General features: G+C 41.0%; 1 protein-coding gene across 8 annotated transcripts in view; it reads right to left on the bottom strand.

Moving 5' to 3' along the window:
- Positions 1 to 923: 923 nt before the first annotated feature.
- Positions 924 to 25,406, bottom strand: part of LOC133562210 (uncharacterized) — a 243,489-nt gene continuing 219,006 nt past the window's right edge. For 2 of the 8 annotated variants that reach the window (XR_009808854.1, XR_009808855.1), the window contains one exon: positions 960 to 1,352. Coding sequence is in view for 1 of the 8 variants with exons in the window: in XM_061916183.1 (XP_061772167.1) it covers positions 22,614 to 25,226 (2,613 nt within the window). In the remaining 7 variants the exon portion in view is untranslated. Of the gene's footprint in view, positions 1,353 to 21,590; positions 25,264 to 25,406 lie in introns of those variants that run through there. The other 6 variants (XR_009808857.1, XR_009808856.1, XR_009808852.1 and 3 more) reach the window with 6 other exon arrangements.

Below are 25,406 nucleotides of genomic sequence, written 5' to 3'. Positions count from 1 at the left end.
CGTCATACAGGGCGGCCAATACAAACAACATGGCGGTTACCACAACAAGATATAGCGACATTAGCTCGGATTCAGACTCGGATTTCAGCCGCTTAAGCGATTCAACAGATTACGCATTTATTGAAACAGATAGTCGGAGTATGGAGGCAGATAGCGAAAACGAAATTGAAGAAGAAATTGAAGCTATTGAGCGAATAGCTATTGACGCTATTCGGCCATAGCATGGGTGTACCTAATGAAGTGGCCCATAGCATGGCTGCCTTATTAGCATCGCCGGTAAAATATGCAGACCAAACGATCAGGACTTTCGCATCTTGTGACACTGGACCAACTTAAATCCGTCGATTGGTAAGTGTTTGTTTCGCATTAAATGTGGGTATCTAGTTTCAAATGTACATACAGCTAGCATGTTAGCATCAATTAGCATAGCATGTTAGCATCGATTAGCTGGCAGTCATGCCGTGACCAAATATGTCTGATTAGCACATAAGTCAACAACATCAACAAAACTCACCTTTGTGATTTCGTTGACTTAATCTTTGCAAATGCATCTGCAGGATATCCATACATCTCTGTGCCATGTCTGTCTTAGCATCGCCGGTAAAATGTGCAGACACTCTGGCAAATTCAATGGGGGTCTGGCGGCAGATTTCTTGCCAGTGGTGCAACTTGAATCCCTCCCTGTTAGTGTTGTTACACCCTCCGACAACACACACCGACGAGGCATGATGTCTCCAAGGTTCCAAAAAATAGTCGAAAAAACGGAAAATAACAGAGCTGAGACCCGGTGTTTGTAATGTTTTGAAAATGACAATGGCGGGTGTATTACCTCGGTGACGTCACGTTCTGATGACATCGCTAAAAGACCGATAAACAGAAAGGCGTTTTATTTGCCAAAATTCACCCATTTAGAGTTCGGAAATCGGTTAAAAAATACATGGTCTTTTTTCTGCAACATCAAGGTATATATTGACGCTTGCATAGGTTTGGTTATAATGTTCCCCTTTAACATTTATATACGAATAAACGGAATGTAGGTGTAAAAAAATACAAACGTGTTATATATATATATATAATAAATACAGTTTATTGCATATTGTTGCTGGCCATTTAAACCATTTTTTTCTGAACAATAACAGTACACAGGATGTTTTTTTTTTTTTTTTAATACAGTTTTTAGCTATTAATAATGTCGCAAAAGATGACTTGGTGTTGTCCCACATAGTGTAACAGTAAGTACTGCAGTTGTGGTATTGTTCCTTCCTGCACCGTGGATGTCTCAGGTAGAAAATGGAAGGGTTGAGCCATAATGTGTCAGCTTAGTAAACATCCTCCAAAGATCTGGTGCGTTTCTGCGGAGAAAGGATACAGCAAGGTGAAGAAAATCAATGTTGTTCCTCTATTTCATAAGGTAAAAGAACAGCAGTATCAACTGTATCTATTGTGTTATTATAAGAGTTGTGTTGGCACTAGACAGAGCTCCAGTCATCATTGTCAGTTTTACAGTTTTCTTAGACGGTTGTTGACAGACAAAAGAGTGTTTGATTCAAAAGCACATTGTATGACAGATTACCTAAGGCTGGAGACAGCGAGGTAGACTACAAAAAAAAATGTTATCCTGTATATTTGTTTTATATAATTAGCCTTTTAACCTATAATCTCTCCTTCAACCATCATTTTAATGATTTTGTAACTGAACTTTTTTGTACACCCAAGATCCTAGAATAATGTTAATCATTAAATACTCCTTAAATATAACAGGGTCATGATGTTTTTAGTTGAAAATTAGTCAAAATTCCCCTATGTAGAACTGAATTTGAGTATTTTCCAGCAAGATGAGCATGTGACAGCTCCATGCATAAAATGTCTCCATACAGAAAATGTCATAGTCTGCGTGATACAAAACTCATAAAGTTTTGCACTGAAAGATGAAATAAAGTGTCCAACTTCTAACTAAAACATATAACATTTTATGAATTATGTAGTCCTAAGAAGTTAACATTTTACTACAAAAATGTTGTTGTTTTTTTCAAAATAGCCTCAAAATATGTAAGTTAAAATAAATACTGTTTCATGACTAAATCACATGAAAAAATGCTACTATACTGGTCAGTCTTGTCAAACCTTATTTGCCTCGTTATATGCTAAACACATTGAAAAAATGGTCATTGCCTCAATGGATTAAAAAAAGTTTCATCAAAACACAGCCAAAACTCTTTTGAGTTATCTGTTGCAGAACTAAGCAAACAGATCAAACCCTTTTGTCACTCAACCACTCTTTTTGTCTTTGTAGGGAGGAGGCGGGGTGCAAGCAGACACACACTAAGAATGTTAAGGACAGTACAGTATAAATAAGTAATTAACACATCTGTTAATTAACACATCAGATAAGGAACACCTGTTCCTTATCTTATTTTTGTCATTTCCGGAAAATCTGCCCATAACTTTTTGATTTACTCACCAGACATACCATTGCAATCACATAACCTCCTGATGTACTTATATACAGTATAAATATATATATATATATATATATATATTTTTTTTAATTTATTTATTTATTTTTTAATTACTGTAAAAATATAACTTAGAGTCAGAGCCACTGAAATTGGTATAACGAGGAAGAAAGACAATACCTGGATCAAAATACACATACAGTATGCATTGTAAACAATGTACATGTTGGATAAAACAAAAACCTCCAAAAGTGAGACCACAAAGCTTTCAAGTTATTGTCGACTACATGACCCTCACAACAAATTTAGTTTGCTGAGGTTATTCCCTGAGTTTCACAGGACAGACGCTCATTTTGTGTCCTGATGCCTTCAGGCAAAACTGACAGAAAATAACTCATCCCTGCACCTGCACTGAGCCGCCTACTGAACAAACTTGTCTTGAGATCTATTTAATCAATTGCCAACAAACGACAACATTTACGAACAACTGACAATGTCTCATCTCTTTCCTTTATTGAGTCAAAACTGGAGCCGACATTAACTTTATTGTGAAATAATTTTAACCCAATACCAATATTTTGGTACCGGTATGGTACCAAAATGTATTGTGATACTTTTCGGTACTTTTTGATACTTTTCTATATAAAAGGGGACCACAAAAAATTGCACTGTTGGCTTTATTAATTTTTTTAAATCTTACGGTACATAAAACATATGTTTCTTATTGCAAGTTTGTCTTTGAATAAAATAGTGAACATACAAGACAACTTGTATTTTAGTAGAAAGTAAGCAAACAAAGGCTCCTAATTTAGTTGCTGACATATGCAGTAACATGTGTCATTTTCCATTCAATTATTTTGTCAAAATTATCAAGGACAAGCAGTAAAAAATGAATTATTAAACTTCTTGTTCATTTATTGGTAATGTCTGCTAATGTTCTGTTTTAACATGTTCTATCTACACTTCTGTTAAAATGTAATAATCAATTATTCTTCTCCTGTTTAATACTTTACATTAGTTTTGGATGATACCACACATTTGGGTATCAATCTGATACCAAGTTGTTACAGGATCATGCATTGGTCATATTCAAAGTCCTCAAATGGCCAGGGTCGTGTTTACTAAGTTTATAAACATAACATGAATTCATAAAAAACAAAGGAAGATTTTGTGATACCAAAAATTATTGATGTATTCATAGTAGTATCGACTAGATACGCTCCTGTATTTGGTATCATTGCACTGGATGTCAGGTGTAGATCCACCCATGGCGTTTGCATTCAGGAACGGCGTCATTAGCGGTAACGCCGGTTAGCTACGGTGTGTAGTGAAGTATGTTTAGCTATTCCTCGTCCTGCAGGGTTGATACTTGTAAGAAATGTACTTTATTTGTTGCCATGGAGGTGAGGATTAGTGATTTGGAAGTAGCTAAAACACTGCACACTGCGGATGGACTTTAGCCGCTAGCTAGCTAGCCATGTCTTAAAGCACCTCTTCCTGGGTGTCTTTCAGTGTTATAGCTTCACCTTTATCTTTAATTTCTTTTAGCCAAAATGTGTCTGTACTCCCTTTCTGTCTACACACTGTGTCTGTTCGTAAGTACTCCAAGATTGTGCACTGCGGAACATGCTCCTCTGCTGGTAAATCAGCAATTTCACAACGTGACTACGCGGGTGATCGGTACTCTTAAGAGGCGGTATAGTACCAAATATTATAAATTTGTATCGCAGTACTATACTATACAAACCCCGTTTCCATATGAGTTGGGAAATTGTGTTGGATGTAAATATAAACGGAATCCAATGATTTGCAAATCCTTTTCAACCCATATTCAATGTGATGCACTACAAAGACAAGATATTTGATATTCAAACTTATAAACTTTATTATTTTTTATTGCAAATAACAATTAACTTAGAATTTCATGGCTACAACACGTGCCAAAGTAGTTGGGAAAGGGCATGTTCACAACTGTGTTACATCATATTTTCTTTTAAAAACACTCAATAAAGGTTTGGGAATTGAGGAAACTAATTGTTGAAGCTTTGAAAGTGGAATCCTTTACCATTCTTGCTTGATGACAGCTAAAGTTGTTTAACAGTCCGGGGTCTTGTTGTCGTATTTTACGCTTCATAATGGGCCACACATTTTAGATGGGAGACATGTTTGGACTGCAGGCGGGCCAGGAAAGTACCCGCACTCTTTTACTACGAAGCCACGCTGTTGTAACACATGGTTTGGCACTGTTTTGCTGAAATAAGCAGGGGCATCCATGATAACGTTGCATGGATGACAACATATGTTGCTCCAAAACCTGTATGGAAGGTCACCACCAGGAGTGGGGCCTGCGGCTTAATTTGACTCAACACGGGGAACCAGATGTAGCGACCAACTGTAGTTACTGACAGTGGTTTTATGAAGTGTCTCTGAGCCCATGTGGTGATATCATTTACACACTGATGTCGGTTTTTCATGCAGTACCACCTGAGGTATCAAAAGTCTGTAATATAATCGCTTTTGTGCAGTGATTTCCCCAGATTCTCTGAACCTTTTGATGATTTTACGAACCGTAGATGGTAAAATCCCTAAATTCCTTGCAATTGCTTGTTGAGAAACGTTCTAAGACTGTTTGACAATTTGCTTACAAATTGGTGACCCTCATCCCATCCTTGTTTGTGAATTACTTAGCATTTCATGAAAGCTGCTCTTATACCCAATCATGGCACCCACCTGTTCCCAATTAGCCTGCACAACTGTGGGATGTTCCAAATAAGTGTTTGATAAGCATTCCTCAACTTTATCAGTATTTATTGCCACCTTTCCTAACTTCTTTGTCACATGTTGCTGGCATCAAATTCTAAAGTTAATGATTATTTGCAAAAAAATCCCAACTCATATGTAAACAGTTTGTACTAGTGTGAGTGTGTGTGAATTATATTTGTATAGCGCTTTTCTCTCGTGACTCAAAGCAGTTTTACATTGTGAAACCCAATATCTAAGTAACATTTTAAACCTGTGTGGATGGCACTGGGAGCAGGTGGGTAAAGTGTGACACAACGGCAGTGACCAGGATGTCAGAAGTGGGGATCGAACCTAGAACCCTAAAGTTGTTGGCACGGCCACTCTACCAACCGAGTTATACCGCCCTATACTACTCAGTGGCCTAGTGGTTAGAGTGTCAGCCCTGAAATCGGTATGTCGTGAGTTCAAACCTCGGCCGAATCATACCAAAGACTATAAAAATGGGACCCATCACTTCCCTGCTTGGCACTCAGCATCAAGGGTTGGAATTGGGTGATAAATCACCAAAATGATTCTTGGGCGTGGCCACCGCTGCTGCTCACTGCTCCCCTCACCTCCCAGGGGGTGAACAAGGGGATGTAGAGGACAAATTTCAGCACACCTAGTGTCTGTGACAATTATTGGTACTTTAACTTTAACTTAACTTAATAAGCCTAAAAACGATTGTAACCTGCCTGGTTCAGTTTTTGCTTTTTCTATTCCACCCAAGACTCAGAACCTGGGTCACGGGCATGAGAGACGAGCATGCTAGCTACTGATCTATCAACCTGATAACCTGAGTGAGGTTTATCAACACACACATGGCTTAGCCACACTCTGCCCTAAACTCACCCCCTTAAAACTCACTCTCATTCAAGGCACAGCACCTCTGTAACCCGCCTAGTTCAGTTACTTCTTTTTTCTGTTCTGCCCAGGACTCAGACCTGGGTCTTCCGGCATGAGAGACAAGAGCGCTAGCTACCGAGCTATCAAACCGGTGTACCAACGTACCCGTAGCTTTACGTTACACTATCACAGCTAAAATGACAAAAAAAAAAAACCCATGTCACTGAATATCTTCTTTGAAAAAAGGGTAAACCAAGGTCAGTGACTATGTAGGAAAGGCACAAAAGAGAGCACAGTCGAGGCAACTTTTTTTTTCTCCGTTATACGTTCCAGTATTGTAAAAAAGAGCTGAACCACTCTTATGTAAACCAGAATGAAACATTCATGCGCAAGCCATTGTATCACACTCAACCCACTGGGATGGTACATGAATGATCCATATGGTGGTTTTGCTACTCTGAAAGTCATCTATAGCAAATGGAACAGTTTTGACAGGTCCAAGAGACTCTGCGCTGTGACGTGTGAGTGGGCAGAAAACGTGATATTTTGGTCTGAACTTACCGATGTCATGTCTCCAGAGCAACTACGGTTGGGACAAGAGTGGGGGGCTGATCAACCAAAAACGAGGCTGGCATCCTGCACAGAATGCATTCCTGAGACCCTTCACAACAAAGTGCTTGACCCCAAACCTTTGCCCTCAGCTGAACCCAAGACCGGTTTGAACCTTAACCTCGCATTCACAATTATCTCTACCAAACAGACTCAAAGTGTGAGCAGAAATACTGTCATCTGGATATCTAAGTGTGTATGTGCCTAACAGCACCAACCCCGACATCACAAACAAAGAAGGACTTAACAAAGCTTCAGCCTTTCACTCTCTTACTTTTTGCAGTTTCTTGGTCCAATGATTAGTTACTCTTCTCCCCCTTTCCTGCCTTTCGGTCCCTCTTTATCCATTAGAGTCTGTCTATTTCTTAACCTTTGTGTCTCCTACTATAAATCCATTAAAAAAGTTGTATCATGATTTCAAAATAAGGCTGATGCACTACGCTTTCTACAAATTCTTTGTTGATTTTGTTCAACTTTGAATCCGATGACAGGACAAAGCAACTAACAAAGTCCTTGAAATATCTCAAACACGCAGCATTGAGGCCCCTACAGTACTAAAATGGCTTAATCATCTGCATAAATGACATTGAGATCCTAAAGTACCGTAATTTCTAGTCTATAAGCAGCTACTTTGAAACCTCTGCTTTATACAATGCTAATGTATGGATGTTCCCAGGTTAACAAGCTTCATATGTCGTGATTAAATGTAGCCATGTCACACATCAGACCAAAGAAATTGTTCACATTAAATCAAACACACTCACACTATCATTTAGCCAACTATTTAGCACATTATGGACTCACCCTCATCAAGGACGAGACAAGTCACACAATGCAGCCCCAAAGCCGGTGATAATTGACCTGGCCATCGACTAAGATACAGAAAGGAAACCACTAACAGGTCATGAAAGGCCAGAAGAAAACGGCTTTAGCATTTTGTTAAATTTGTGAATGAACACAAGCACCTGTGTAAAAATTCCATGTTTCAATGTATACACCCTCAGTTTAATGACTTGTGTGGCCAATATATGTACAAAAACATACATTTATCCAAGCATTAGCTGAGCGGAGCATATAGTTAGGTACGCTTTATAGCCTGCAAATTAGAGTAGATCTTTTATTGTGAGCTATTGCAAAGCGGCCAATGACAAGATTGTAAAGCAAAGCCTAAGGTGATCAACATCACATTTCCATTATTATTGACACTATTTTGCAATTGTGACTCCTTTAGCAAAGTGTGACAGCTGAAATGTGTATTGAATTATTGCTAAACTCTCAGAAGCCACTGTATAGTAGCTACCATTACAATTAGCGACACAAAAATAGGTCCTCTGGCATCTTGTGTTTTCAAATCTACATTCTAAACTACTGAATTGTGTTATAAAACTACAATTGGAGCTTGAGCTGGCCCTCACAAGAGACTGACTGTGGGGACAACACAGAAGCAAAGTGACAAACTACCATTTTTGGATTTAAGCAGTAAATTGTATGCCGTATACAACGTTGGCTGTATAAGAACTCTTTGCTAAACTTTTCGCGTTATAAGGGCCTGCAGTAAGTTCCAGTAAGACAAAAACAAGTCCAATCGTTGCAATAAAGATGATAAAAACAATCGATTTATCATGTGGGTTTTTTTTATATCCCCATCAAGACTCCAGGAGGAGTTTAGATATTTCAATCAATCAATGTTTATTTATATAGCCCTAAATCACCAGTGTCTCAAAGGGCTGCACAAACCATAACGACATCCTCGGTAGAGTCCACATAAGGGCAAGGAAAAGTCACCCCAGTGGGACGTCGATGACAGTGACAATGATGACTATGGGAAACCTTGGAGAGGACCGCATATGTGTCCTATTTTACGCTGTGGTCCCCCAGGGGACCGAATGCAATGGATGTCGAGCGGGTCTAACATGATATTGTGAAAGTCCAATCCATAGTGGATCTAACATAACCGTGAGAGTCCAGTCCAAAGTGGTAGATAACAGCCAGGTATAGTGGTAGCGGTGTGACAGACCTCATAGTAAGCACCGCAAACAATTTACATTTATTATTTAGGTTAGGACTAAGGTTAAGGTTTTCGTTGTACATTAGTGCGACCCCCCGCCTCTTTTAAGGGGACGGGCAATATGCGCATTCGTATAGTAAGGAGGAGATGTCTCATTTAGCGCAAAAAAGTCATCTGGTATAAGCTAGGTTTTGCTGAGACTGATGACGTTAAGATTGTTGTCTCTAATGACCTCAATAACTAATAACGTTTTGGGAGACAATGATCTTATGTTTAAAAAGCCCATATTATAGGTAGTGGGCTGTATTAAGGAGTTTTTGATCAAATATTCCGTAGTAGCAATATTAACAATGGTGCGTTTATTTTGCGTAGTGCACTTAAAATAATTACGACCATATTTAGGAATTGATATGACAGGGATTTTGCGATAAACTGAACGCATCATAATTTGTCCCCTCAGTAGACTGCATTGAATGAGAACCTCCTACCAGATAAACCACACTGTCGTGTGATCACGAGATGGTGGACTTGGTTGAGGTTTCCAGCCTCTATTGTGGTCACTTTGGTTTTTGGTGGAATTCCTCATTATCATTTTTCCAGCACTCCTCCAAAACCCGTGATCCCTTTCATTCCTCGTGTGAGTGTGTAATTTCCACTTCCTTCAATGGTTTGTTTGTGATATGAGCAACAACCAGAACTTCACTCAGCGCTTGGATTTTTTTCAGAATCCTAACTGTTTTGGACCTTTTCTTTTCTTTATGCTTGTGGAAATCTCTGAAAGATTACGAGGGGGCAAAAAAAAAAACGTCTCAAAAAAGTCAAGTGTGCTTTTAACGCACCCAAACCTTCTACATTGCATGCATGTAGAGTGTGCAATTATACACACATAGATCATAATGACACACACACACACACACACACACAGCCTCACCCTTCCTGGCCTGTTCCCTCAACCTCAAGCACCTGCATAGTGCCTCTTGATTCAATTAAAAACAGTCAAGTCTGGATGACATACTGTATATCCTTTTGAGATATGTGTGTCTGTGTGTGTGTGTTTGGAAAACTTCAAGACATACTTCTCCAGAGCGCTTCCTGCACTGTGTGGTAATAGATGGGTGACCTTTGACCTGCTAATACATTCTATGCCTGCCTCTGGGCTCCCTGTCTTTGTTATTCCCACCGTCTTAATTCCCCCTCTTCTATTTCCTGTCCATCTGTCCCTCTCTCAATCTCTCTTCCCTAATGAGACGGTGACTGTCCTCCCTGTAGGGAAAAAGGTCAACGCCCCTGACACACACACACACACACGCATAAACACACAGACATAGACTGCACACATGCATACACATGCAGACATGCACACATCACGCAGATAAAAGGACAAACCCCCATCTCGCACACACACACACACATGCACACACACGTCACAACATTAACAGTCACATGGAAACATGGAAACACACACACTGACCCAGAAATCCCATCTCTATTATGCAGAACATCAGTTCGCTGATGGTGGAGCTGATTATGCAGCAGCTACCCTCCGCTAGCCCACAACTCCCTGGTGGATATCTGCCTTTAAAACCCCAATCCCAAATGTCTTTTTAGCATATCAATAGAGAATGTTATATTCCTAAACAGTAGGATTTACACACATACAGCATTTTGTTTTTCCTACACAACTTGCTCATTCCGCCATGTCAAAGTATGAAGCAATATCAAACTTGACAAACTTAGACAAACATTTCGCACAAAAAGCATCCAAAAAAATATGTGAATGTCACATTAATGCTGTGGTGGATCTTCGTCATGATTTGTTACTCTGTGTACAGGCAAATTCAAATTGTTATTTTATTACAGGCCTACTGAAACCCACTACTACCCGCCGCGCAGTCTGATAGTTTATATATCAATGATGAAATATTAACATTGCAGCACATGCCAATATGGCCTTTTTAGTTTACTAAATTGCAATTTAAAATTTCCCGGGAGTTTCGTCTTGAAAACGTTGTGTAATGATGACGTGTACGCAAGACGTTACGGCTTTTTAGGAAGTATGAGCGCTGCGCACACACACAGCTAAAAGTCGTCTGCTTTAACCGCATAATTACACAGTATTTTGGAGATCTGTGTTGCTGAATCTTTTGCAATTTGTTCAATTAATATTGGAGAAGTCAATGTAGAAAGATGGAGTTGGGAAGCTTTAGCCTTTAGCCACACAAACACACAGTGATTCCTTGTTTAAAATTCCAGGAGGTGAAACTTTACTATGGATCAGAGCGCGGTCAAGCGAACATGAATCACGACGGAATGTCAACCAGCAGGTTTCAGTGAGAAAATTGTGGTTAAAAAGTTGCTTCTTACCGGAGAAAAGCTGAGCTTGTGCCGTCCATAGCTGCCGTCGACTCCCCTGAGACATTGGCGTCAAGACACCCATGGCGACACCCCTCCGACTATCAGGTACTGTTAAACTCACTAAAACACTAGCAACACAATAGAAAGATAAGGGATTTCCCAGAATTATCCCAGTAAATGTGTCTAAAAACATCGGAATCCGTCCCAATGCAATCGCGTTTTTTTTTTTTTCTAGTCCCTCGCTATCAATATCCTCAAACACTAAGCTTTCATCCTCGCTCAAATTAATGGGGAAATTGTCGTTTTCTTGGTCCGAAAAGCACTTTTTGTTGGAGGCTCCAATTAAAATCAATATAAATATGTGAGGAGCCATCAACATGTGACGTCATCGTCCGCGACTTCCGGTAGAGGCAGGGCATTTCTCTTAGAACCAAAAGTTGCAAACTTTATTGTGGATGTTCTCTACTAAATCCTTTCAGCAAAAATATGGCAATATCGCGAAATGATCAAGTATGACACATAGAATGGACCTGCTATCCCCGTTTGAATACGAAAATCTAATTTCAGTAGGCCTTGAAGTGTGCTGTTAGAAATACAAGTTTGGAAAATGTTGATAAACTCGCCAATTAATTTTTATAGGTGGAGACATCCTAACCTGTATTCTTTGCTAACTCTACAAACATCCCCAATTCCTCTTGTGATAGCCTGTAATGCATTATTTATTTTTTATTGGGACATTCATATATTTTTTACAATGAGCATTCAATCCAATCCAATCCATGTTATTTATATAGCACATTTAAACAGCTAAATTTTTCCAAAGTGCCACACAACAATATTAAAAACAATATTCAAATACTATCCTGAGCTCCACCAATGACTGAATAAAAACAAAAAAATAAAATAAATACTAATAAAAAATACATACAAAACCAAAACAAAAACAATATAAAATAAATATGTTTAAAAACGATTTTAAGGGTGAAATCAATTAAAACAGTAAATACAAACCAACATTTTAAAACACAGAGGGCAACAGAGAACCTCACAACTCACATAGTGTTAAAAGCCAGAGAATTCAGACATCTCTTCATCCATGCTCTCTCTTTACCACTCAAGTACACCCCTAAAATATCCAATTAGCCGGATAAACAGTACAGTTGACTCGGGGGCCGCATTGGGTTAAAAACATTTTTTATATATACATATATACTGTATACATGGGGCAGCACGGTGGATGAGGGGATAGGGCATGTGTCTCACAATACGAAGGTTCTGAGTAGTCCTGGGTTCAATCCTGGGCTCAGGATCCTTCTTTGTGGAGTTTGCATGTTCTCCCCGTGAATGCGTGGGTTCCCTCCGGGTACTCCGGCTTCCTCCCACTTCCAAAGACGTGCACCTGGGGATAGGTTGATTGGCAACACTAAATTGGCCCTAATGTGTGAATGTGAGTGTGAATGTTGTCTGTCTATCTGTGTTGGCCCTGTGACGAGGTGGCGACTTGTTCAGGGTTTACACTGCCTCCCGCCGGAATGCAGCTGAGATAGGCTCCAGCACCCCCCACGACCCTAAACGGGACAAGCGGTAGAACATGGATGGATGGGATGGACTGTATATGTATATGTAATATATACAAACCCCAAAACTAATGAAGTTGGCACATTGTGTAAATCGTAACTAAAACAAAATACAATGATTTGTAAATCCAGAGACGAGACACGAAGGGCCTGAGTAGTCCTGGGTTCAATCCCGGCCTCGAGATCTTTCTGTGTGGAGTTTGCATGTTCTCCCCGTGAAAGCGTGGGTTCCCTCCGGGTACTCCGGCTTCCTCCCACTTCTAAAGACATGCACCTGGGGATAGGTTGATTGGCAACACTAAATTGGCCCTAGTAAGTGAATGTGAGTGTGAATGTTGTCTGTCTATCTGTGTTGGCCCTGTGATGAGGTGGCGACTTGTCCAGGGTGTTCAATGCCTTCCGCCCGATTGTAGCTGAGATAGGCACCAGCGCCCCCCGCGACCCCAAAGAGAATAAGCGGTAGGAAATGGATGGATGGATGGAAGACAAGATACTTTACGTTCGAACTGGAAAACATTGTTATTTTTGCAAATATTTTCTCATTTGGAATGTTATGACTGCAAGATGTCTCAAAAAAGCTGGCATAAGTGGCAAAAAAGACTGACATAGTTGAGGAATGCTCATGAAACCCTTATTTGGAACAGGGGAACAGGCTAATTGTAAACAGGTGGGTGCCATGATTGGGTATAAAAGCAGCTTCCATTAAATGCTCAGTCATTCACAAACAAGGATGGGGTGAGGGTCACCACTTTGTAAGCAAATCGTCAAACAGTTTTAAAACAACATTTCTGAACAAGCTATTGCAAGGAATTTAAGGATTTTACCATCTACGGTCCGTAAAATCATCAAAAGGTTAAGAGAATTGGGAGAAATCACTGCACATAAGTGATGATATTACGGACCTTCGATCCCTCAGGCAACACTGCATCAAAAAGCGACATCAGTGTGTAAAGGATATCACCACATGGGCTCAGGAAAATTTCAGAAAACCGCTGTGAGTAAGTGCAAGTTAAAACTATTATGCAAAGCGAAAGCCGCTTATCAACCATACCCAGAAACGCTGCCGGCTTTGCTGGGCCCGAGTACACCTAAGATGGACTGATGCAAAGTATAAAAGTGTTCTGTGGTCTGACTAGTCCACATTTCAGATTGTTTTTGAAAACTACGGACGTCGAGTCCTCTGGAACAAAGAGGAAAGAACCATCCGGATTGTTATAGGCGCAGAGTTCAAAATCCAGTATATATGATGGTATGGGGTTGTATTAATGCCCGAGGCACACGTAACTTACACATCTGTGATGGCAAAGTGCATACAGGTTTTGGACGCCCCTGCTTATTTCAGTAAGACAATGCCAAGCCACATGTTACAACAGCGTGGCTTCATCGTAAAAGAGTGTGGGTACCAGTCTGGCCTGCCTGTGGTCCAGACCTGTCCCCCATTGAAAATGTGTGGCGCAATATGAAGCCTAAAATACCACAACAGAGACCCCGGACTGTTGAACAACTTAAGCTGCCCCGGACTGTTGAACAACTTAAGCTGCACATCAAGCAAGAATGGGAAAAAATTCCACCTGAAAAGCTTCAAAAATTGGTCTCCTCAGTTCCCAAAGGTTAACTTAGTGTTGTTAAAAGGAAAGGCAGTGGTAAAAATGCCGCTGTGCAAATGATTATTTATAAAAAAAAAAAGAAAAAGTTTCTCAGTTCGATCATCAATTGAATAGACTTGTCTTTGCAGTCTATTCAATTGAATATAAGTTGAAAAGCATTTGTAAATCATTGTATTATGTTTTTATTTACAAATAGTGTTTTGCTTTTTATGTGTATTTTTTGGTTGTATTGAGTTTATTTTAGGTTGAATCTATTTGCAATGCTATTATGGCCGTTTTTTTAAATAAATGATGGATATGACATTTTGGTCATATGTTGGACATTTAGTACGAAAAAATTTTGTTTTTTGGTTATCATGCATTTTAATTCCAATTCACATTAAATGAACATATTTGTTATGATGTACATTGAAACAAAATTTTGACAAACAAAACATTATAACCCGTTTTTCTTATATACATTTGTAATACATTGACCTCAATAATAAACAAAAGATTTATGTGCAATATAGACACTTTTCATTTTTCAGTGTGAAATAGTCTGTCAGGTCTTATGCTGTGTATATATTAGTGCTGATATTGTATTATGTATTGAGATCAATTTTAACTGATTATTTCTATGTTCTGTTGCTGCTACTATGTCTTAATTTCCCAACAAAGATGAATAAAGTTTTGTAAATCTGAAGAAGATGGACACAGTGTCTATATATATACGTTAGTAAAACTCAAAAAATAAATACATTAAACATATATATTACTATTATTTTTTGTTATAGTTAAACAAAATGTTATAATGGCTTGTCCTTTAACACTGATTATCTTTTTAAAGAAATAAATATGTACAGTAAATGTTATAATGTAAAAACCAGAACAAATTAAGGGAAAACTGCAGTTACAAAAAAAAACAGAAATTACATTAATATAACATCATATTCATCCCAATTGTCCTTACAATATTGACATGCAGTCTATTTGTATAATGTAATTTCATTATTAATTGTAAAGTCATCTTTTGCCACATTGTGCTTCAAATATTGCGGTTTCACCACATTTTTAATTATGTCTTCTTTTTTAAAGCAAATTCTACAACATTTTTGCCCTAAGTTAAGCATGTTCAAGCATAGCAATTAATTAAAAAAATATGTATATACACCACAATGGTATTGGCGACTAGATGATTCTAGATCAGATGGTGTTTTTAGTATCGTAGCCACTAAACGGCTCAGCCTCAGGTAGAATTAATAATTGGATTAAAAGCATATAAAGGTTACTGTGGGGTGTTCTTTTTTGTCTAGCGGGCTCTCATAATGTTGAAAGTTGTATTAAAATGGTATGTTTTACTGCTCTATTCGTGAAAATGCTGCCCACACGGTCAATGAGGTGGGCATTATGACTGACACATGCACTTAATGTGTATTATATTTATCCATTCGAGCATTTTGTTGCAGACTGTGAGGTGTGTCGGTTAAAAACGTGGATGTTTTTACAAATGATGACTGATGTGAACAAGATCATGTATGGTTTAAGTGTTATGATGTAAATGTGGTGTGGTTGTATTGTATAGGTATGTGTCAATGAAAGGGCTTTATATGACTTTTCTTGATTTGATTACATGCTAAAGATTTGATTGTTATAATTTTATAGCAGGATTTGTGTATCCCTTTAAATTTAGGTAGCCAGGGACTACAAAAGGAAATGAGCTATTTAATATTTCTGTGCATTGTCCCTTCAAATAAAAACTAAACTAAACGAAATTAAAATATTAGATTTTTAATGATTTTTACTTTTGTGTTCATCACACATATGTCTGGAACCAATTAACGGTGAGAGTCGCAGTGGGTGATATATCGATGTACTCGATATATCGCGGGTTTGTCTCTGTGCGATATAGACAATGACTATATCGTGATATTCGAGGATACGTTCTCACGCAGTTGCTTTTAGCTGCAGGCATTAAATTGCATGTGTTTCTCCCTCTTTCTTGCCTCTCCTTTTCAGAGACTTAAAACAGGCGCACCTTCTTACATACGTCACAGGTGCAAAGTCACATGCCCTCCCCGAGCAGAGAGGTAGCGACATGGGTAACATTAGCTGTGATGCTAACGGTGTGTTGCGAGTGGTAATATGAGAGAAAGAAGGTGCGAATCTGGTATCAAAATGAAGGAAGAATTAATTCCCAAGAAAAACAGCACGGGGTCCATCGTCTGACGGTGGTTTGGCTTCAAGCAGGAATATGTTAAACATTTATACGGCAGAAGCGTTGCTACAAAAAGTAGCAGCACTGCTAATTTGTAGCTCCATTTGAAATTTCACCCGCTTGAGAATGAAGAGTGCTTCAAACTGTGCATGTCAACATCTCCATCCGGTGCCACACCCACAAAATGCCAAAGCAGCTATTTCCACACCAACACCGTAGGACATATACTGTATTATTTGATATGTAGCTCATTTTCATGTGACACTTATTGAAATATCTTGTGTGACATCATGCACAAAAGTGCACTTCATTTGTTTTAAACTATTGTAGTGGCGATCTGTACAAAAAGTGCACTTTAAAGGCCTACTGAAAGAAGATTTTCTTATTTAAACGGGGATAGCAGGTCCATTCTATGTGTCATACTTGATCATTTCGCGATATTGCTATATTTTTGCTGAAAGGATTTAGTAGAGAACATTGACGATAAAGTTCGCAACTTTTAGTCGCTAATAAAAAAGCCTTGCCTGTACCAGAGGTAGCAGACGATGTGCGCGTGACGTCACGGGTTGTAGGGCTTCTCACATCCTCACATTGTTTATAACCATAGCCACCAGCAGCAAGAGCGATTCGTACCGAGAAAGTGATGATTTCCCCATTAATTTGAGCAAGGATGAAAGATTTGTGGATGAGGAAAGTTAGAGTGAAGCACTAGAAAAAAAAGAAAAAAAAAGAAAAGATGACGGCAGTGGGGGCGATTCAGATGTTATTAGACACATTTACTAGGATAATTCTGGAAAATCCCTTATCTGTTTATTGTGTTACAAGTGTTTTAGTGAGATTATAAAGTCCTTCCAGAAAGTCGTAGGGGTGCGGTGACTGCCAGTGTCTCCGAGAGAATTAAGACAATGGAGGAGCCAAGATGACCGCTGCCGCAGGAGGACATTAACCCCGCAAAAGTCTCCGGTAAGAGCCGACTTAATATCACAATGTTCTCATCCAAAAACTTGCTGTTTGACATGTGGTAGAGAAACATGTTCGCTAAAGCTTCACAACAAACAAAGAAACACTAGCAGTGTTTCGGTTGCTAAAGGCAGCTGCCATCCACCGCTTTCCACCAACAGCATTCTTCCTTATAGTCTCCATTATTAATTGAACACATTGCAAAAGATTCAGCAACACAGATGTCCAAAATGCTGTGTAATTATGCGATGAAAGAGACGACTTTTAGCCGTAAGTGGTGCCGGGCTAAAATTTAAAATTGCAATTTAGTAAACTAAACCGGCCGTATTGGCATGTGTTGCTATGTTAATATTTCATCATTGATAAATAAACTATCTGACTGCGTGGTCGGTAGTAGTGGGTTTCAGTAAGCCTTTGATTTAGTGTTGTTTTGATATGTCATCTTGGTGACATCATGCACAAAAGTGCACTAGTAGCTTGTTTTAAAATGTCTCTGACCATTTTGCACTTGCTGTTTTGAAATGACATGAATGTTTGTGCCACTGCTTAATAACTGTTTAATAAAAACAGTTTTGGTAAATTGACTTAGTTGTGGTTTCCCTCTCTGCATGAAAGTTTAAAATGAGCATATATTAATATTAATGCAGTATTAACAAGAATGTTTTACTGTAGACACATAGAATCATCATACTGATGTGATTATATGTATCAAGTGTTAACTCAAAGCTAAAGCAAAAATATCAAGATTCATATCGTGTATCGCAATATGGCCTAAAAATATCGAGATATTTTAAAAAAGGCCATATCGCCCAGCCGTAGGTGAGAGATCACTATATTACCGATATCCTCTTAATCAGGGGTGTCAAACTCGAATACAGAGTGGGCCAAAGTTTAAAACTGAACAAAGCCGCGGGCCAAGGTTGAACCAATTAACCTTTTAATAGGGACCCAAACAAGTTTTGCAATGAATATTGAACAAGCAAGGCTTAAATAGGGCAGCACGGTGGAACAGGGGTTAGTGCATCTGCCACACAATACGAAGGTCCTGATTAATCCTGGGTTCAATCCCGGGCTCGGGATCTTTCTGTGTGGAGGTGCATGACCTCCCCGTGACTGCGTGGGTTCCCTTCGGGTACTCGGGCTTCCTCCCAGGGAACAGGCAGAGCTTGTATAACGTGAAATAGTGCAAAATCAACTTTCGAACAACAAACGAAAAAACATCAGTGGTATATTAAATAAAACGTAATTAAAACAATTAATGCCTCTTTTCTATTTGCAGCCTTCTGAGGTAAATATCAACATTAACTTTTTCCGCGGGCTAATAAATTCAAAAATAAAATAAAAATTAGGTGGGCGGGGTTTGGTGATAGCGGGGGGTGTGTATTGTAGCATTCCGGAAGAGTTAGTGCTGCAAGGGGTCCAGGGTATTTGTTCTGTTGTGTTTATGTTGTGTTACGGTGCGGGTGTTCTCCCGAAATGTGTTTTGTCATTCTTGTTTGGTGTGGGTTCACAGTGTGGCGCATATTTATAACAATGTTAAAGTTGTTTATACGGCCACCCTCAGTGTGACCTGTATGGCTGTTGACCAAGTATGTCTGTGTGAAAGCCGCATATATTATGTGACTTGGCCAGCACGCTGTTTATATGGAGGAAAAGAGGCCGTGACGGCATGTTGTAGAGAACAGTGCCTTTAAGGCACACTCCCAATATTGTTGTCCGGGTGGAAATCGGGAGAATGGTTGCCCAGGGAGATTTTCGGGAAGGGCACTAAACTTCGGGAGTCTCCCGGGAAAATCGTGAGGGTTGGCAAGTATGAGTATTAGCGGTGAATGTGGTGTTACCGGCGGGCCAGCTCTAATGTTAATTTGATATTGCCTCAAGGGCCAAATGAAATTAAACGGCGGGCCAATTTTGGCCCGCGGGCCAGACTTCGACACCTATGCTCTAGATAAACTTAAAACATCATATTTAAAAGAAACTTAGTCTCGTTACGTGAAAAAAAATAATCCTCTGGTTAATGGTGTGACATTTTTAAAAGAAAGCGTCAGCTTTGAATACTTTGAATGAACTTTTGATTTATGTATTAACAGGGACACGCTCATTTGTTGTTGACAGGATAGGCTGGTGCAGTGCAGCAGTGTGAAGCGATGACCTCCACAAGGATTGCTTGCTTAGCACATAAGCAAAGTAATGTGCAGGAGTGTGCATGGACGTTTGCTTGCATGCAAATGTTTTCGTCTATATACGGTCCTAAGTGTGTGCGTGTCCACTTGTCGGCTCGCTAATAAGCAGCTAAGAATGCTCTTGCGTTCATTCATAATGCCATCCATTGCACTTCTGTATGTACTCGCTTAGTAATTGAAAGGCCATCTGTGGTCTACTGGGGAGGTTTAGTAAAGGGTAAAGTATGAGGCTCATTATTTTTTTTTTAGGAGAGGTATGCTCCCACAGGCCAAAACAAATTACTTTGTGTCCAGTTTAACCTTCAGAAAAACTCAATTATTGTATGCATGATGTTAATATGAACATTATTCAGGCATGATCTTGAGAAGGTAGCGCAAAGTACTGTAACACAAATCCATATATATTGTGTTAAATTAATAATGCCCATATTACCACACTCCTGACTTCCCAGGCACACTTTTTGGTTAATTATTGCAAATGCAAGACAAATACAGCAGCGAAATAATAACTTTTAATGAGGGATTGCTAATATATCTAACAGAAAATAGCTAAAACTCGTGTCCGATAGCTTGCCAAAGAAATTAAACCGATAACACACGCTGAGTGTGTGAGCGAGTGTGTCTGCTAGGTCCATAAACTTGAGAAGAGACATGAGCTGCATGTCTCAGCAGTTTCCTGTTGTAAGCCGAGCTCTGCTGCGTGTCCCTCTGGTTCTCCCGTCACTCGCTTGGCCTGCAGTGCAACGCTTTTCACTCCACTATTTGTGAGCCAGCACATGTGTGTCTGCCTTCAAATGAAGGCGCATTTCCTTCTGTCTCCTGTCACCGGCAGTCCTCTCTGCGCCATTAGGACCTGTTAGGGTCAAGGGTCAATGCTACAAAGGTCAAAGTTCCTCCTTCCAAAAGGTGAAAAGTCAGCAGGCTTAGATGTGGTGTGAAGTGACATTGGACAATCACACAGCTGCAAACTCGACATGGAATACTGTTTTGTTCAAAACAAGAAAAGTCCAGACATTGCAGCAAATGGTCCTTGTAAAGACGCATGATTCAGTAAGGATGTTGCGCCAAATGTACTGATATAGTACTGTTTTTACAAACTTGTTCATCACTATTACTACATTTATAAAAAAATATGCAGTATTTTCCGGACCATAGGGCGCACTGGATTATGAGGCGCACTGGTCTATTTTTGATCTTTTTTCATATATTAGGCGCACCTGATTATAGGGCGCATTAAAGGAGTCATGTGTTTTTTCTAAATTGTAAACACTTCCTTGTGGTCTACATCAGTGTTTTTAAACCATTGTGCCAGTCTGGTGTGCCGTGGGAGATTATTTAATTTAACTTATTTCGGTTAAAAAATATTTTTTGCAAAACCAGTAATCATAGTCTGCAAATCATGTGTTGTTGTTGAGTGTCGGTGCTGTCTAGAGCTCGGCGGAGTAACCGTGTAATACTCTTCCATATCAGTAGGTGGCAGCCGGTAGCAAATTGCTTTATGGATGTCAGAAACAGCGGGAGGCAGGGTGCAGGTAAAAAGGTGTCTAATGCTTAAACCAAAAATAAACCAAAGGTGAGTGCCCCTGAGAAAAGGCATTGAAGCTAAGGAAAGGCAATGCAGAACGAAACTAAAACTGAACTGGCTAAAAAGTAAACAAAAAACATAATGCTGGACGACAGCAAAGACTTACTGTGGAGCAAAGACAGCGTCCACAATGTACATCCGGACATGACATGACAATCAACAATGTTCCAACAAAGAAGGATAAAAACAACTGAAATATTCTTGATTGCTAAAAAAAGTAGATGTGGGAAATATCGCTCAAAGGAAGACACGAAACTACTAAAGGAAAATACCAAAAAAGGACAAAAAGCCACCAAAATAGGTGCACAAGACAAGAACTAAAACCCTACACACAGGTAAACTGCAAAAAACTCAAAATAAGTCATGACGTGATGTGACAGGTGGTGAAAGTACACTAACTTTGAGACAAGAGCTATATTGGTGCATGGTTGGTTATGGTTTAAAGTCATATCCAACAATTGTGACAACAACTTTTTACTGTCAACTGAGTTTTGTTTTTTAATGATTTCTGCTGGTGGTGTGCCTCCGGATTTTTCAATGCAAAAAATGTGCCTTGGCTCCAAAAAGGTTGAAAAACACAGGTCTACATAACATGTAATGGTGGTTCTTTGGTCAAAATGTTGCATAGATTATGTTATACTGATCATCTTTAAGCAGCTTTCTGACAGTCGCTTACAGATGCGTCGTTTTGTGGGCGGTCTTATTTACGTGGCTTGCCTTTGACATCGTCTTCTCCCCGTCATCTTTGTTGTAGTGGTGTAGCGTGCAAGGACGGGAGTGGAAGAAGTGTCAAAAGATGGAGCTAACTGTTTTAATGACATTCACACTTTCCTTAATCAATAACAGAGCAGCATTTCCTCATCCAGAAACAACAACACAAGAAATGTGTCCTTTGAAAAACTGTCCGACTGGAACTCGAATAACCAAAGTTCATTGGGTGAATAATGTAAACTTACTAAAAAGTTATGTTTTAGCGCGTTCATGGCGAGTTTACTGACAGATACTGTATAAGTAAAAACTTTACACTACTTGATTTTAGAAATGACAACAGCATAGGATGAATGTCACATAACAAGAAGATAGAGGAAAAAGAAGAAGCTTATCGACTCGAGGACGAGCACACATTTTTGGGACTTCAACAGATCCCAAATACAGATCAGCAGGTACCAGAAGTTACTTTTGCAAAGTTTTTCGAAACAAAACGTCAGATAATATGTCTTGCCTTGTGCACACACCATAATAATACTCGGATTGATTGTACAGATATGGTGTTGTTTCTGCTGGGCAAGTATGCCTGACGCGCCTCCTACAGCGCCTTGGGTCAGCTGCAGGGTCATCAGCCGGAGACCACCGCTCATTGGAGTTTCGCTCTCTTTAACCCCGGAACGCCTCCTGGTGGCGGAGCGGTGGCAGGGACGTCTCCCTGCCACCCCCTGCAGCTGACCCATCTTATTGCCTCGACCCCCAGTACTTATCCCTCCTCCTCAGCCACAACCAGAAACTTCCCTTTTCTGCTTCCTCAGCAAGGGCCTTTGTTTCCCTTCGGAGCTTAGCCCCAGTCAATCCCACATCTCGGAGCAGCCTTATGGTTGATGTACCGACGAAGCCCCGACAGCCTACTTCCACAGGGTAGATGGTAGTGGACCAGCCTGCCTCTCTGCACTCAGCAGCCAGATCTGCATACTTGGCTGCTTTGCGCTCGTATGCTGCCTGGATTCCCTCCTCCCAGGGGATGGTAAGCTCAACCAGCATGGCAGACTTGGTAACAGCAGACCACAGCACAATGTCTGGGCGGAGTGAAGTGGTGGTGATCTCACGGGGGAATTGGAGCTGTTTGCCAATGTCAGCCCTCATACTCCAGTCCCTTGCCAGAGAGAGGACACTGCGGGGGCCTCTTCGGCTGGTGTCTCCTTTGCCTTCCCCTGGCCTCACAAACATGACAGAACGTTGTTTGGCTATGGGTTGGCTGTTGGCCTCTCGTCTACTGCTCTCCAGGATTTCTGCCAGTTTCATCAGGACTTGATCATGCCGCCATCTGAAGCGACCCTGTGTCAGCCCGATCTTGCAGCCTGATAGCAAGTGCTGCAGGCTGGCGTTGGGAGCACCACACAGGGGACAGCTCTCCTCCTGGCCGTACCACTGGTGGAGGTTTCTGGGGCATGGCAAGGTGTCGTAAGTTGCCCTGAGTAGGAAGCTGAGTCTGGCTTGGGGCATCTTCCATAGGTCGGCCCAGCTGATGGGTCTGCTAAGGGTACCTTCCCAAGTGGTCCATCTTCCTTGGCGACCTTGAGACACGGCCTTGATAGTATATTGCTCCTGGTTCCCCCTTGAGACCTCCTCTACAACCATGGCTCTGCGTTCCCTCTTTGTGGCCTTGGACCAAAGGCGTGGAGAATCTCCCCAGCCAAGCCCCGCTCTTCCTACTTGCACCCTGCCAACTATCTCCTGGTGTTGGAGCCTGCCAATGGCTTTGGCAACCTCTGGCCCTGCTTGCCACTTCCGGCCTGTTCGGATTGGTACCTGTGCATTCCTCACTGTAGGATCTGAGGATTCTTCCAGCTCGAGAACCAATCTGGCCTTCTCCTGCTTGTAGCCCAGGGCGATGGACTGAATCGGCAGATGCAGTGAAGTTGCCCCAAACAAGCCAGTGTCGGAGAAGCAACGCGGTAGGCCCAGCCACTTTCGGATGTAGGAGTTTGCTACTCTGTCCAACCCGTTGGCTGTTGAGGATGGAATCTCGCACATCTTCAGTGGCCACATAACCCTTTGATACAGTGTGAAGTTGTAGCACCACAACTTGTACTTTCCGGGGAGCTGGATCTTGTTGATGCTCGCTAGGCCTTCTGAGAGTTTTTTCCGTGCTGCTTTGCCTGCGTGCTTGTCCGACAGGTCCGCATTGTACTGCCTCCCCAGGCTTTGGATGGAGTGGTTGACCAGTAGAGGGATTTGCTCACCTCCTGCAACAAAGATGGTTTTGTCGTTCCTGGTGCCTTTGCGCAAGGAGAGGCTTCGTGACTTGGAGGGTTTTATCTTCATCCGTGCCCATGTCACTAGCTCATCCAGCCTCTTCAGACACCTTCTCATGCATGGGGCTGTTTGCAGCACCACAGTGACATCATCCATGTAGCTTCGGAGTGGTGGAAGCCTCTGCCCTGTCTGCAGCCTCATCCCACTTACAGTCTCACGGGCTCCGCGGAGGATGATTTCGAAAGCTGCGACAAAGAGGACTGGGGAGATGGAACACCCCATGGCTATGCCTACTTCCAGACGCTGCCATCCTGTTGTAAAATCTTGGAGGCTAAAACACATCTGAAAGTCCCTGAAGTAGCTGGTTACCAGGTTGATGATGGAAACAGGGACGTGGAAGAATTCCAATGCAAACTGGATGAGTTTGTGAGGGACAGAACCATAAGCGTTGGCGAGGTCAAGCCACACCACATGGAGGTCGTTCTTCTCCTGCTTGGCCCTCTGGATCTGTGCCCAAATCATAGAAGAATGCTCCACGCATCCTGGAAAACCTGGTACTCCTGCTTTCTGGCAGCTGGTGTCAATATAGCCATTCGCTGTGAGATAAGATGTTAGTCTCTTGGCCATGACTGCAAAGAAGATCTTTCCCTCGACATTCAACAGAGCAATGCTCCTGAATTGGTTGATGTTATGGGACTCCTGTTCCTTCGGAATAAACACCGCCACAGCTCTTTGCCACTCCGACGGAATGAGTAGTTTCTTCCATGCTGTGCTCATTAGCTTCCACAAGGATTTCAGCACTTGGGGGCAGTTCTTGTATAGCTTGTAGGGGATTCCGTTAGGCCCAGGAGCTGATGCTGACCTCGCTTTCTTGACCACTGCTCTTACCTCGCTCAGTCGAGGAGGGCAGCTGTCAAACTGCGTGGTTGGAGGTGGGGGAGGAGGTACGTATCCTGGTGAACCTAACGGATCGTTCCTCTTTGAGTCACTGTATTGGCCCCTGATGTACTGCTCAAGCTCCTCCTTGGTGGCTTCCAGTTTCCCGTTTCTTTTCTCCTCTAGAAGCTGGCGGGCGTGCTTGAACGGATTCCTCATGAAGCTAGCCCTTTCTTTCTCCTTTCTTTTCTTGCGTCTGCGAATACACGGACAATCCTTCAAGCGGTGCGACTTCATAGCTTACCAAAGTCATAGTAAAACATTTTGATAGATTTTTGAGTGCCGCTTGTAATGTTCTATATTTTCAATGGAACATTTAAAATGTTGGTGTTGTTCACT

This window comes from Nerophis ophidion, linkage group LG11, assembly GCF_033978795.1.
Source record: "Nerophis ophidion isolate RoL-2023_Sa linkage group LG11, RoL_Noph_v1.0, whole genome shotgun sequence".
NCBI classification, from domain to species: Eukaryota; Metazoa; Chordata; class Actinopteri; order Syngnathiformes; family Syngnathidae; genus Nerophis; species Nerophis ophidion.
Note: the sequence above shows the minus strand (reverse complement) of the source record. Positions and strands in the feature narration are given on the sequence as shown.